Source organism: Panthera leo, chromosome C1 (genome assembly GCF_018350215.1).
Source record: "Panthera leo isolate Ple1 chromosome C1, P.leo_Ple1_pat1.1, whole genome shotgun sequence".
NCBI classification, from domain to species: Eukaryota; Metazoa; Chordata; class Mammalia; order Carnivora; family Felidae; genus Panthera; species Panthera leo.
Window position 1 is genome coordinate 39,368,842 of NC_056686.1, and position 16,193 is coordinate 39,385,034.

Here is a 16,193-nt window from a genome sequence, read left to right on the forward strand (position 1 = left end):
GCTATGAAACTTGAGATCAACCACAGGAAAAAGTATGGAAAACCTCCAAAAGCATGGAGGTTAAAGAACACCCTACTAAAGAATGAATGGGTCAACCAGGCAATTAGAGAAGAAATTCAAAAATAGATGGAAACAAATGAAAATGAAAATACAACAATCCAAACACTTTGGGATGCAGCGAAGGTAGTACTGAGAGTAAAATACATTGCAATCCAGGCCTATCTCAAGAAACAACAAAAATCCCAAATACAAAATCTAACAGCACACCTAAAGGAAATAGACGCAGAACAGCAAAGACACCCTAAACCCAGCAGAAGAACAGAAATAATAAACATCAGAGCAGAAATAAACAATGTATAATCTAAAAAAACAAACAAAAACAAAAACAGAAAAACAGTAGAGCAGATCAATGAAACCAAGAGTTGGTTTTTTGAAAATATAAACAAAATTGATAAACCTCTAGCCAGGCTTCTCAAAAAGAAAAGGGAGAGGACCCAAATAGATAAAATCATGAATGAAAATGGAATTATTACAACCAATCCCTCAGAAATACAAGCAATTATCAGGGAATGCTATGAAAAATTATTTGCCAACAAACTGGACAACCTGGAAGAAATGGACACATTCCTAAGCACCCACACACTTACAAAACTCAAACAGGAAGAAATAGAAAACTTAAACAGACCCTCACCAGCAAAGAAATTGAACCAGTTATCAAAAATCTCCCAACAAATAAGAGTCCAGGACCAGATGGCTTCCCTGGGGAATTCAACCAGACATTTAAAGCAGAGATAATACCTATCCTTCTCAAGCTGTTCCAAAAATTAGAAAGGGAAGGAAAACTGCCAGACTCATTCTATGTAGCCAGCATTACTTTGATTTCCAAATCAGACAGAGACCCAGCAAAAAAAGAGAACTACAGGCTGATATCCCTGATGAATATGGATGTAAAAATTCTCAATAAGATACTAGCCAATTGAATTCAACAGCATATAAAAAGAATTATTCACCATGATCAAGTGGGATTCATTCCTAGGCTACAGGGCTGGTTCAACATTCGCAAATCAATCAATGTGATACATCACATTAATAAAAGAAAAGAAAAGAAAAGAACCATATGATCCTGTCAATCGATGTAGAAAAAGCATTTGACAAAATTCAGCATCCTTTCTTAATAAAAATGCTCAAGAAACTCATGATAGAAGGAACATACTTAACATCATAAAAGCCATTTATGAAAAGCCCACAGCTAACATCATCCTCAAAGGGGAAAAACTGAGAGCTTTCCCTCTGAGATCAGGAACACGACAGGGATGTCCACTCTCACCGCTGTTGTTTAACATAGTGTTGGAAGTGCTAGCATCAGCAATCAGACAACAAAAGGAAATCAAAGGCAGCAAAATTGGCAAAGATGAAGTCAAGCTTTCCTTTTTGAAGATGACATGATATTATACATGGAAAACACGATAGACTCCACCAAAAGTCTACTAGAACCGATACATGAATTCAGCAAAGATGCAGGATACAAAATCAATATACAGAAATCAGTTGCATTCTTATATACCAACAATGAAGCAACAGAAAGACAAATAAAGAAACTAATCCCATTCACAACTGCACCAAGAAGCATAAAATACCTAGGAATAAACCTAACCAAATATGTAAAAGATCTGTATGCTGAAAGCTACAAAAAGCTTATGAAGGAAATTGAAGAAGACACAAAGAAATGGAAAAACATTCCATGCTCATGGATTGGAAGAATATTGTTAAAATGTCAATACTACCCAAAGCTATCTACACATCCAATGTAATCCCAATCAAAATTGCACCAGCATTCTTCTCGAAGCTAGAACAAGCAATCCTAAAATTTGTATGGAATCACAAAAGACCTCAAATAGCCAAAGTAATTTTGAAGAAGACCAAAGCGGGAGGCATCACAATCCCAGACTTTGGCCTCTAATACAAAGCTGTAATCATCAAGACAGCATGGTATTGGCACAAAAACATTCACATAGACCAATGGAATAGAATAGAAACCCCAGAACTAGACCCACAAACGTATGGCCAACTCATCTTTGACAAAGCAGGAAAGAATATCCAATGGAAAAAAGACAGTACCTTTAACAAATGGTGCTGGGAGAACTAGACAGCAACATGCAGAAGAATGAAACTAGACCACTTTCTTACACCACTCACAAAAATAAACTAAAAATGGATGAAGGACCTGAATGTGAGACAGGAAACCATCAAAACCCTTGAGAGGAAAGCAGGAAAAAACCTCTCTGACCTCAGCCGCAGCAATTTCTTACTTGACACATATCCAAAGGCAAGGGAATTGAAAGCAAAAATGAACTATTGGGACCTCATCAAGATAAAACCTTCTGCACAGCAAAGGAAACAATCAACAAAACTAAAAGGCAACCAACGGAATGGGAAAAGATATTTGCAAATGACATATCAGACAAAGGGCTAGTATCCAAAATCTACAAAGAACTCACCAAACTCCACACCCCAAAAAAACAAATAATCCAGTGAAGAAATGGGCAGAAAACATGAATAGACACTTCTCTAAAGAAGACATTCAGATGACCAACAGACACATGAAAAGATGCTCAACGTCATTCCTCATCAGGGAAATACAAACCTCATGCAAGTAAGAGTGGCTAAAATGAACAAATCAGGAGATTACAGATGCTGGAGAGGATGTTAAGAAATGGGAACACTCTTGCACTGTTGGTGTGAATGCAAACTGGTGCAGCCGCTCTGGAAAACAGTGTGGAGGTTCCTCACAAAATTAAAAATAAATCTACCCTATGACCCAGCATTAGCACTGCTAGGAATTTACCTAAGGGATACAGGAGTGCTGATGCATAGAGGCATTTGCACCCCCATGTTTAAAGCAGCATTTTCAACACTAGCCAAATTATGGAAAGAGCCTAAATGTCCATCAATTGATGAATGGATAAAGAAACTGTGGTAATATACACAATGGAATACTACATGGCAATAAGAAAGAATGAAATATAGCCTTTTATAGCAACGTGGATGGAACTGGCGTGTTATGCTAAGTGAAATAACTCATACAGAGAAAGACAGATACCATATGTTTTCACTCTCATGTGGATCCTGAGAAACTTAACAGAAGACCATGGGGGAGGGGAAGGGAAAAAAAAAAAGGTTAGAGAGGGAGAGAGCAAAACATAAGAGACTCTTAAAAACTGAGATCAAACTGAGGGTTGATGGGGGGTGGGAGTGAGGGGAGAATGGGTGATGGGTATTGAGGAGGACACCTGTTGGGATGAGCACTGGGTGTTGTATGGAAACCAATTTGAGAATAAATTTCATATTTAAATAAATAAAATTTAAATTAAATTAAATTAAATTAAATTAAATTAAATTAAATTAAATTAAATTAAAATCTAGTGTGTCTGATAGAAGTATTGCTACTCTGGCTTTCTTTTGACCTCCATTTGCATGATAAATGTTTCTTTATCCCCTCACTTTCATTCTTCAGGTGTGTTTAGTTCTAAAAGGAGTCTCTTATAGGCAGCATATAGATGGGTCTTCTCTTTTTTATCCATTCTGACACCCCATGTCTTTTGATGAGAGCATTCAGTGCATTTACATTCTGAGTAACTATTGATATGTATGTATTTAGTGTCATTTTATTACTTACTTTGCCATTGTTTCTAAAGATTTTCTCTGTTATTTTCTAGTCTTTATCACTTTTGGTCTTTTCTTCCCAAAGAGTCCCCTTTCATGGCTTGTTTAGTAGACATGAACTCCTTTAGTTTTTGTCTTGGAAACTCTTTATCTCTCCCTATAGTCTGAATGACAGACTTACTGGAAAGAGTATACTTACGTGCCAATTTTCCCCATTCAGTGCTTTGAATATATCATGCCACTCCCTTCTGCAATTCCAAGTTTCTGTGGAGATAACTGCTGGTACCTTTATGGGTCTTCCTTATAAGTTAGGGACTTCATCTTGATCTTTTTTTTTTTTAATTTTTTTTTTAACATTTATTTATTTTTGAGACAGAGAGAGACAGAGCATGAACAGGGGAGGGGCAGAGAGAGAGGGAGACACAGAATCTGAAACAGACTCCAGGCTCTGAGCTGTCAGCACAGAGCCCGACGCGGGGCTCGAATTCACGGACCGCGAGATCATGACCTGAGCCGAAGTCGGCCGCTTAACCGACTGAGCCACCCAGGCGCCCCTCATCTTGATCTTTTTACAATTTTTTTTATCACTGTACATTGCAAATTAACTACAATATGTCTTGATGTTTGCCTGCTTTTATTGATTTTGATGGGAGTTCTCTATGCCTCCTGGATCTGGATGTCTGTTTCCTTCCCCAGATTAGGGAATGTTTCCGCTATTATTTCCTCAAATAATCTTTCTGCCCCCTTTTCTATCTCTTCTTCTGAGACTCCTATTATATGAATGTTATGACATTTGATGGAGTCACTGAGTTCCCTAAGTCTACTCTTGTAATTCATCATTCTTCTTTCTCTATTTTGTTCAGCTCCATTATTTTCCATAATCCTATCTTCTGTATTACTTATTTGTTCTTCTGCTTCTTCCATCCTTGTGGTCATGACATCCAGCCTTTTTTAAATATGAGTTATTGAATTTTTCATTTCTGCCTGAATTTTTTGCTGTTTTATCTCTGTGATAATGGTATCCCTGAAGTTTTCCATTCTTTTCTGAAGCAGTGAGTATCATTTTTGTTGTTGCTTTAAATTCTGCATCATACAGGGGTACCTGGGTGGGTCAATTGGTTAAACGTCCAATTCTTGGTTTCAGTTCAAGTCATGATCTCACAGTTCGTGAGTTCAAGCCCCATGTCAGGCTCTGCACTGCTGGTGTGAAGCCTGCTTGGGATTCTCTCTCCTCCTCCTTCTGTCTCTCTCACTCTCTTTCAAAATAAATAAATAAACCTAAAACAATGTAATTATTCTAATTATTCTATTAAAAATATTCTGCATCATGCATAATACTTTCATCTGTTTTGATTAGGTCCCTGGCCATGACCTTATCTTGTTCTTTCTCTGGGGATGATTTCCTTCATTTTGGCATCTTGTGTAGGTCTCTGTCTTCTTCTCTGTATTAGAAAATCCTGTTATGTTTCCTGCTCCTGAGAGTTATGGGTTCATGAAGGATAAGTCTTATAAGGTCTGGGGACTGCTGCTTCAGGAAGTGTCTATTGTGTGAGCTGCATGCACTCTGCTGATGTGCTTTGACTGCTCTTTCCCTCAGATCAGTTGTCTGCAGAGGTTCTCCTTGTCTGCAGTGGGCAGTGTTTGGACCTTGGCCAGAGTGTGGCATGTTCTAACTAGGTGTTCTTGTCTCCTTGTCAAATGATTCCTGATGCTATTATATTTCCAGTAGAACTGAAGCTTTGCAGAACTCTATGGTCAACAGACATGCATATGGGTGTTTGTACTGATCATCTGGGGGAAAGGACCACTTCACGGTTCATCACACACATTTGCCCAAAAAATTTGGTAAGAGCAGAGCACAAGGGGCAGGACTTGGTGTAAGCAGGTTAGACTCCCAGTGCTGGTGGCACTGTGCTGTTTACTACAAATGGTTTATGCTGAAGGGTGGGGGTGGGAAATGGTGTCAGCCAGCTCCTTTGTCCCTATAGACGGAAGTCTGTGCTTGCTGCTCTCAGGGAAGCCCTCCCAGAAGAGCAAATAATTTCCCCTCATCTGTCTCAAGCATTTTCAGATTGTTGTTTCCACACTATCTCTAGGTTGCTTGACTGTCTGGAACACCACAGGGCACTTTGGGCTTTATCCCAGCCAAGTCTGCTGACTTTTAAAACTCCAAACATTAGGGACCTGCAGTGGTGGGGACCTACCCTGGTCTTCTGGGGAAGGGTCTCCTCACACTGGGATTCATACAGGTTTGACCAAGAACGGCAGTCATGACAGAGTGCAGGGGTGTGGGATTTGGAATAAAGGAAGGTACACAGTCAGTGTCTGGATTAGCCATCCTCAGCAAATGTGTCTCTGCCTATGCTGAGGGGTCAGGGGAGTGAAATAGCACCTGCCTGCTGTTTTGTCCCTGGAGAGGCAATGCCACCTCTCATGGATGGGCTCCAAGAAGAGGCAACAATCTCCCCCTGTGCACCTTAGGCAATCCTCTGATTGTGCCATCTTTCCCAGGGTTGCTTGTCTGCCTTCCCTATAGGGATAGAGAAACACACCGAGATCTCTATCCCAGCCAATCCCACAGACCTCTAAAACTCCAGTCTTTCAGCCCCACTGATTGCAAAAATTTACAACAATCAGCCCATCTAACTTTCCCAGCCACTGGCTTTGGGGAAGGGTTGTCCTTGCTGTATCCTTGTGCATTCCACCCTCTCTCATCTTACTCTAGGAGCAGGGCTCCCTCCCCTCCACAGCACCCACGATCTATTTCTCCCTAAATCCATGTCTCCACACTTCCTACATTCCTTGATGTGGCCTCTTTTCTCCCTAGAGATGTGCATTTCTATCAAGTCCTCATGTTGATTTCTTGGATATTCAGAATGATTTGAGAGTTATCTAGCTGTGTTTGAGGAATGAGGCAAGCCTAGGGGTCCTCCTACTGCAACACTCTCTTAGCTCCTCCTACACCAAATTATACTATTTTTATATATTAATAATTAACTATCAGCAAGAGACAATTTTTTAAAACCCATTTATAATTGCATCAAAAAAGAATAAGATACCTAGGAATAAATTTAGCCAAGGAGGTGAAAGACCACTGAAATTTTAAGATATTGTTGAAAGAATCTGAAGAAGACACAAATAAATATAAGGATATAAATAAAGATACAAATAAATATAAAGATGTTCATGGACTGGATAAATTAATATTATTAAATATTGATTCTACCCAAAGCATCTACAGATTCAATGCAATCCCTATCAAAATTCCAATAACAACTTCACAAAGGTAGAAAATACTTCTGAAATTTATACAGAAACACAAAAGACCACAGAACAGCTAAAACAATTTACAAAGAGCAAACCTAGAGGTATCATGCTCCCTGATTTCAAACTATACTACAAAGTGCTAGTAACCAAAATACTATGATATTTACATAAAAACAGGTAACATAAATCAATGGAATATAATTGAAAACCCAGAAATAAACCCACACATATATGTTCAATTAGTTTTATGACTAAGGAGGCAGGAATATACAATGGGGGAAGAACAGTCCCTTCAATAGTGCTAGAAAAAATTGTACAACCATATGGAAAAGAGTAAAACCAGAACACTATTTTATACCATATTCAAAAATTAACTCAAAATGGAATAATGACTTTAAGACCCAAAACCATAAAACCCCCAGTAGTAAGTTCCTTGACAATGATCTTACTAAAATGTTTTTTAATCTGACTCCAAACGCAAGGGAAACAAAAGCAAAAATAAACAAGTAGAACTACATGAAACTGCAAAAATTATGGACAGTTAAAGAAACTATCAACAAAATGAAAAGTAAGCCTACTGAATGAAAGAAGATATTTGCAGATCATATATCTGCTCAGGGGATAATAATCACAGAATATTTTTTTAATGTTTACTTATTTTTGACAGAGACATAAAGAGAGAGAGCACAACTGGGTAAGGGCCAGAAAGAGATGGAGACAGAGAATCCCAAGCAGGATCCACACTGTCAGCACAGAGTTCAACTCGAGGCTCAAACTCACAAACCCTGACATCATCATCTGAGCCAAAGTGAAGACTTCGACACTTAACCTACTGAGCAAGCCACCCAGGTGCCCCAAGAGGATAATTTCCAAAATATATAAAGAACTTATCAACCAGAAAACAAAAAATCTGATTAAAAACTAGTCAGGGGTCCCTCTCTTTTCCCCCCTCTCATATGTTCATCTGTTTTATTTCTTAAATTTCACATGAGTGAAATCATATGGTATTTGTCTGTCTCTGACTGACTTATATCACTTAGTATAATACGCTCTAGCTCCAACCATAAGAGACTCTTAAAGATAGATAACAAACTAAGGTTTGAAGGAGTAAGGTGGGTGAGGGATGGGCTAGATAGATGATGGGTATTTTTAAGCACTCTGGCTGGGATGAACACTGGGTGTTATGTGTAAGTGATGGATCACTGAATTCTACTCCCAAAAACAATATTAGAATGTATGTTAACTAACTATAATTTCAATAAAAATTCGAAAAGAAAAAAAAAATGGTCAGGTATCTAAATAGACAATTTTCCAGTAAAAACATACAGATGGTCAACAGACTCATGAGAAGATGTTTATCATCAGTAATCATCACGGAAAATCAACTCAAAACCTCAATAAGATATCATATCACACCAGTTAAGATGGCGCAGCATCATGGAGACCCTGACCATTTCTCGTCCCCAAAATGCAGCTAGATCAGCACCAAACCACTTTGAGCACCTAGGAAATTGATCTGAAAATTAACACAATGATCTGCATAACTTGAGCCACAGGACTTGCCAGGTATGTGATGCAGAGAGGTGAACTGGGGGAGAGAAAAGTCACAGAGTGTAGGGAGCTGTTTATGGGGAGAGAGGACAGAGAAAGAGAAAGGGGGAGAGTATGGCACATCAGGATCATGGAAGAAAAGCACGCTCCCAAAAATGGCTAGAGAAAAAGAGTAAAAACACCTGCAGGGAATTGAACAATAAATCTGTTCCCTAAAAACATTGACAGGAATAAAGGAGAGGGTTTCAGTATGATCAGGATTCTATAAAAAGTGGAGCACAGAGTATGAAGTTCCAGAGCACAGTGCCTGCCGGTACTCTAGTGAGGAAGTAGATTGAATCCCCAGGAGCAGGTAGCAGGGCCTGAGGAGTCTGTGTGTCTCACAGGGAGAAGCAGTTCTGCTGCTTAGAGTGCATTTGGTAGAGGCCATATGGCCTCCCCACAGGTAAAGCTTCCAGCGGACCCCAGAGAGCAGCCATGTTTGCTGGTAGTGGGACAAAGACACAAGAGTGAGGTGAAACCTGGCACAGGGTATGTGTTAAGATTTGCCATCATCTCTGAACCTCTGCCACTGTGCGATCACGCAAATGTTCTCTGGGGCAAGCCAGCACCCGGCCATTGCTCAGCTAGACCCTCCCCCATAGAGTCAGCACATGTCCAAGCATCAGGGGATGGGGGAAGGGTGTCTCTGAAGTGTGGAGTTTTGAAACACAACCCCATCTGAGATAAAACTCTGGAGGGAGGTGCTGTCTGGCAGACAGATGGCTTGAACGTGGACAGGGTAGAGGTGGTGAACATGGATAGAAGCCTGAGACAAAGGGTGGGTACTTTATCACCAAACAGTGAGTGCACAAAATATCTGAGCAAGAGACTAGGGAGCTGGGTGAAGTCATTTCCACCGCTCCCATGCAGGTGCATGCCAGCATACTGATTCACCCCAGTAAGTTAAGCAGTGCCACCTAGTGGAGAGTGAAGTCATTACACCAAGCCCCACCCAACTATGCCCTCCAAGCACATACAAGACATAAAAAACTCAGTGACTCATTACAAAGGAATAACATCAGAATCATAGGAGTCCTAAAAGATGAAGAAGGAAAAAAGGGACAAAAGCTTTATGGAAGCAAATTATAGTGGAAACCTTTCCTAATCTGGTGAAGAACATAGACCTCAAAATCCAAGAAGCACAGAGAACTCCCATTAGATTCAATAAGAATCAACCATCACCAAGGCATATCATAGTCAAATTCACAAATACACTGACAAGGAAAGAATTATGAAAGCAGAAAGAGAAAAAAGTCCTTAACCTATAAGAGAAAACAGATCAGGTTTGCAGCAGACCTATCCACAGAAAATTGGCAGACAAGAAAGGAGTGGCAGGATATAATCAACGTGCTGAATCACAAAAATATGCAACCAATAATTCTTTATCCAGCAAGACTACCTTTCTAAATGGAAGGAGAGATAAAGAGTTTCCCAAACAAAAACGAAAGGAGCTTGTGACCACTAAGCCAGCCCAGCAAGAAATTTTAATGGGGACTCTGAATGGAGAAAAGACAAAATAACACAAAAAGACCAAAAGCAACAAAGACTAGAATGGACCAGAGAACATCACCAGAAACACCAACTCTACAGGTAACACAATGGCACTAAATTCATACCTTCCAGTGCTCATTCTAAATGTCAATGGACTAAACGCTCCAATCAAAAGACATGAGGTAACAGAATGGATAAGAAAATAAGACCCACATATATGCTGTTGACAAGAGACACACTTTAGACCTAAAGACACGTTCAGATTGAAAGTAAGGGGATCAAGAACCATCTATCATGCTAATGGTCATCAAAAGAAAGCCGGATTAGCCATACTTATCTCAGACAAACTAGATTTTAAAATAAAGACTGTAACAAGAGATGAAGGGCATTATATCATAATTAAGGAGTCTGACCACCAATTAGATCTAAGAATTGTAAATATTTATGCCCTGAAGTGAAGCACCCAAATATATACATCAATTAATCACCAACATAAAGCAAGTCATTGACAATAATACCCTAATAGTAGGAGAATTCAACATCTCACTTACAACATTGGACAGATGTTGTAAGCAGAAAATCAACAAGAAAACAATGGCTTTGAATGACACACTGTATCGGATGGAATTACCAGATATATTCATAACATTTGCTAAAGCAGAAGAACACACATTCTTCTTGAGTGCACATGGAATGTTCTCCATAATAGATCACATACTGGGTCACAAATCACCCCTCAACAAGTACAAAAAGATCAATATCATACCTTGAATATTTTCAGACCACAACACTAGGAAACTCAAAATCAACCATAAGACAAAATTTGGAAAGACCATGATACTTGGAGATTAAAGAACATCCTACTAAAGCATGAATGCGTTAACCAAGAAGTTGAAGAGGAAATTAAAAAGTACATGGAAACCAATGAAAATGAAAACACGACAACCCAAAACCTCTGGGATGCAGCAAAGTCGGTCATAAGAGGGAAGTATATAGCAGTCCAGGCCTTCCTAAAGAAGGAAGAAAGGTTTCAGATACAAAACCTAACCCTACACCTTAAAAAGCTGGAAAAAGAACAACAAAGAAAGCCCAAAATCAGCAGAAGAAGGGACATAATAAACATTAGACCAGAAATCACGGATATTAAAAAAAAAAACAACACAGTAGAACACATCAATGAAACCAGGAGATGCTTCCTTGAATTAACAAAATTGATAAACCAGATTATCAACAAAACTGAAAATAAACAAAATTGATAGCCAGATTGATCAAAAGAAAAAGGACCCAAATGAATAAAATCATGAATGAAAGAGGAGACCTCACAACCAACACTGCAGAAATACAAACAATAATAAGAGAATATTATGAGCAATTATATACCAACAAATTGGAAGCAATAGAAAATTTGAACAGACGCATAACCAGTAACAAAATTGAATGAAATGTTGCTATTCGCAACAACCTGGATGGACCTTGATGGCATTATGCTAAAAGAAATACAAATACCTCATGATTTCACTTATACATGGAATCTAAAAATAAACAAACCAAACCAAAACAAAACCCAGACTCATTAACAGAGTAAACAGATTATTGACTGCTTTGAGGGAGGATTAAATTGGTGAAGAGGATCAAGAAGTACAAACTTCCAGTTATAAAATAAATAAGCTAGAGAGATGTAATTTATGGCATGTGGAATACAGTCAATAATATGGTATTAGCTTTGTATGATGACTGATGGTAACTAGATTTACTATGATCATTTCTCAATGTGAACAAATGTAAAATCACTATTTTGCACACCTGAACCCAATATAATATTGTATGTTAATTGTACTCCTCCTACCCACCCCCCCAAAAAAGGATAAAGTCAATTATGTTGAAGGACTAAATCAGATTCTACATGGTATTTCATGCCTTATTAATAACAATAGTTAACATACTGATAATAATATACTATGCACGGTACCAGGCACTTTGTGTTTACTACACATTCAGTCTTTAATTCTTAGAATAACCTTTTAAAGTAGGGTTTTTTTCCATTTCAATATATCCAGACCATTTCTCACAAATTTCATTGCCACCAACCTAATTTAAGCCACCATTACCTCTAATATGGATTACTGCAACAGCCTCCTAATAAGTATCTCTGCTTCTACACTTGTCTCTCTTTAGGCCCTTCCCCAGTAAACACTCCAGAATATAAGATCACTCAGGTGACTCCTTCATTCAAAACTTCCATTAGTTCTCCATTTTCTTCAAGGTAAAAGCCAACATCCTTACATATGACATATGCAAAGACCATATGATCTGCCACACCTTCACTTCTACCTCTCTGAACTCATTTCCTACTGTAAACTCTCCCTTACTCCTTTGCTTCAGTCACACAGGCCTGCTTACTGACCCTAGAACTATTTAAGCACAGTCCCACCTCTGAGACTCTAATGCTTCGCTTTGCTTCTCCCAAATTCTTTAGAGCTAACTCTATCTACATTAAGCCTTTGCTCATATCTCACCTTATAAGGGCTCCCCAGCCATCCTATTTAGCATTCAATCTGCCTTTCACCCCATCCCATTACCATCCACTCTTACAACTCTGCCCTACTTTTCTCCCCCATAGCTTCTATAACCTTCTAATGTGCTAAATGACTTATTTTTTGTCTAGTATTTATTATCTTTCTCTTCTAAAAGAACGTAAGTTTTATGAAGGCAAGACCATTATTTTGTTCATGGGTATATCCCAATAACTAACATACCAGCTGATGCATAATATATGTTCAACAACACTTTTTGAGTAAATGATTTTTTCAAATAAGAAAACTGAAACACCAAGGTATGAAGGAATTTGTCAAGATTATACAACTTCTACATGGTGGAGCTGATGATTTAACTCAAATTTAGTTAACTACAAAGCCCATGTTTTTTTCTGCTACACCACATTGCCAGTAAAAGTTTATCAAATACATTTTCTTCAGGAAAAATAATGGCATGTTATAATTTTTAAGATAATTACAGATTATGGATGACTATAAAGAGACATGAGACATCACAAAATTAAAAAGAAGTAAATGAAAGAGTCTCAAGAAAGGATGGAGAGTAAGCCGAAAAAAGTAATCATATTGATAGAATTTCAGGAAGAAAGAGTGTTAACTCTTTAACTTCCAACCAGTACAATAATACTTGCTACAGCAACTCAGACATAGTCATCCAGTGTCACACAGTAAATTCTTGACTTGTTCATTCAATTAATGAATTCTTCAATTTTATCAGGCACACAGTATTTATTGACCAATGTATCCTCAGTATCTCTGTTTGCATGCCATCAACACTTATAGATAAATGCATTCCTGGAAAGCTGTGTCTATTAAACAACTTTTATTCACAAAATTACTTACCCTAGACTGAAATTTGCCTCTATACATTAATTTGAGTTAGGCTTTCTGAATTCATGCAGAAAAATTTCACTCCTTTTCTCCATGAAAGAACTGTAAATACTTAATGATAATCATCATATTCAAGTGAAATTGTCTCTTCTTGAAACTCAACACCTCCAACTCCCTCAACTACTCTTCAAATGTCCTGATCTCCTACTGACTCAGTACCCTGATCACACTTTGGATAAAAGTTCTGGTTTCTCAAGGTCTTATGCCAAGATCTATCCTAATTGACCAACTAAGTATCCTTATCCCTGTTTTATCAAGAAGGCTTTCATTAATAGTATTTTATATCCCACTGTTTGGGCTCTTTTATTTGTAATTTTTGTATTCAGTTCAGTCCCAACTAGCACCTTGACACTGCTTAGGAAGGTAAGTAGAGGAATCATATTTTTGGTGATATGCTAACTATGAATATTTTGAAAATCAAGTGAATGAATTGCAACCTGTCTGGGTGAACCAATAGCTGATGAAGCCTTTAAATATCTTATAGAGAAAGGAAAATCAATTCTTATCAGATACTTTGGGCTTTATCCTTAACCAAGCCAGTTCTGACAAACTGATGTATTTCCAAGGAGTTTTCCAGCTCCAATATTAATTGCCTTTAACTGAGATCATAAAATTTGTGTTTAACATATTGATGATAAAACAAAGAATATATAAGACAAAAATTATCTGTAAGTTATAATCAAGTTCAGCAGACTCCCACAAATTGAATCAAGAACAATCCCCCACACTATAAATAATGAAGAAATATTTTTAGAGTAAGAAAATACTGTGCTCCATTATGCTACTTAAAATGTGGAGAGCAGGTCAGCTATGGACAGAGCTGGAGGCCAAATCCAATGTCTATAAGTTAGTCAAACTCACTTTACAGCATACTTTTATAGGTTTATTCAAGGATTTGATAACTCAAGAATAAATTAATGTGCTATCTTCCCACCTTTTTGTCAAGGACTTTTTCCTCATTCCTTTTACACAAACTCTTCTAAAGAAAAGGAAACCAGAATTGAGTCCTACTGCAAACAGACTACCTAAATCTCAAGATGGTACTAGAGTCCCACCTCCATGACATTATCTCTGCAGCATAGGCTAGTGGAAATAGGGATACATTTTTCAGACTCTACTTATTAAAGTTGTATAACTATGGGACAATTATTACCTCTGAGAAATTCTGACTAAAAAAATAGTTTAGATAACAATGCCTAAACCCACAAGAGCCAAGTATCAGAATCCTCTGAAAGTACATGTTAAAATTGATTAATGTTGGCTTTCTTACTTTCCTAAGCTTTTCCTAGCCCACAATGATCAACTGTACTTAACAGCATTTAATCTCTAAACTAATATTTGTCAACTAGCCATAGACCTCATCATTTTTTTCATATTCTTTGTCCTTAGTTTAGCTGTAATTACTTAATTTTTCACAATATTAAACCTTGTCTTCCCAACTATATTGTGAGCTCACTGAGGACAGAGATACTACCTTATTCATTGATAAATCTCCCATAGTTCCTAAAATAAGGGCATATGTTTCATAATCAGATGATGCAAATAATTTTCACAAAGTATCCAATATGACAAAACATTTATTTTTGATCTAGAAAGGTTCAAAATCCAGCTATAATAGTTTAGTCAGGGTTCTCCAGGGAAACAGAATCAATAGGGTCTATGTGTATGTGAGACAGAGAAAGAGACAGACAGACAGAAAGAGAGAGAGAGCTTCCTTTCGGCCAGAACCGCTTTCTTCCAGTAATTCGCCAAAATGACCAACACAAAGGGAAAGAGGAGAGGTACTCGCTATATGTTCTCTAGGGCTTTTAGAAAACATGGAGTTGTTCCTTTGGCAACATACATAAGAATCTACAAGAAAGGTGATATTGTGGACATCAAGGGAATGGGCACTGTTCAAAAAGGAATGCCCCACAAATGTTACCATGGCAAAACTGGAAGAGTCTACAATGTTACCCAGCATGCTGTTGGCATTGTTGTAAACAAACAAGTTAAGGGCAAGATTCTTGCTAAGAGAATTAATGTACGTATCAAGCACATTAAGCACTCAAAGAGCCGAGACAGCTTCCTGAAGCGTGTGAAGGAAAATTATCAGAAAAAGAAGGAAGCCAAGGAGAAAGGTACTTGGGTTCAACTGAAGCGCCAGCCTGCCCCACCCAGAGAAGCACACTTTGTGAGAACCAATGGAAAGGAGCCTGAGCTGTTGGAACCCATTCCCTATGAATTCATGGCGTGATAAATGTAAAAAAAATAAAAGACGTCAAGACTGTAAAAATGTTTCTTTTAATTGAGTAGCAGCGTGGTATTGTCTTCCCCAAAGAAGTATTTAAAGCAAACTTTATATCCGAATTCACTGGGGGATGGCTTTACTCAAATTTTGTGGGTTTTGAGGCATGTGGATGACTCAGTTAAGCATCCAACTTTGGGTCAGGTCATGATCTTGCAGTCCATGAGTTTGAGCCCCGTGTCAGGCTCTGTGCTGACAGCTCAGAGCCTGGATCCTGCTTTGGATTCTGTGTCTCCCTCTCTCTCTGCCCTCCCCTGCTTGTGCTCTCTCTAGAGTCTCAAAAATAAACGTTAAAATATGAAAAAAAAAAAAAAAAAAAAAAGAACGAAAGAAAGAAAGAAAGAAAGAGAGAGAGAGAGATTTTAATGAACTGGCTCACAAGACTGTGGAGGTTGGCAAATCCAAAATCTACAGGGTAGATCATCAGGCTTGAAAACTTAGTAAACAGG

The 16,193-nt window shown here is 38.1% G+C and overlaps 2 protein-coding genes across 10 annotated transcripts in view; one reads left to right on the forward strand and one right to left on the reverse strand.

Moving 5' to 3' along the window:
* The window catches only part of LOC122227036 (BEN domain-containing protein 5), a 1,450,833-nt gene that overhangs the window by 1,214,039 nt on the left and 220,601 nt on the right, over nucleotides 1–16,193 (reverse strand). The gene's annotated exons all lie outside the window — the stretch shown is intronic.
* On the forward strand, nucleotides 15,197–15,732 carry LOC122227038 (60S ribosomal protein L21-like). Its single transcript, XM_042951173.1, has one exon. The coding sequence runs from the start codon at nucleotides 15,211–15,213 to the stop codon at nucleotides 15,691–15,693; it is 483 nt and encodes a 160-aa protein (XP_042807107.1). The 5' UTR covers nucleotides 15,197–15,210; the 3' UTR covers nucleotides 15,694–15,732.

Bases quoted from the DNA above. Each gene is read 5' to 3' on its own strand.
- LOC122227038 (XM_042951173.1), top strand. From the start codon at position 15,211: ATGACCAACACAAAGGGAAAGAGGAGAGGTACTCGCTATATGTTCTCT.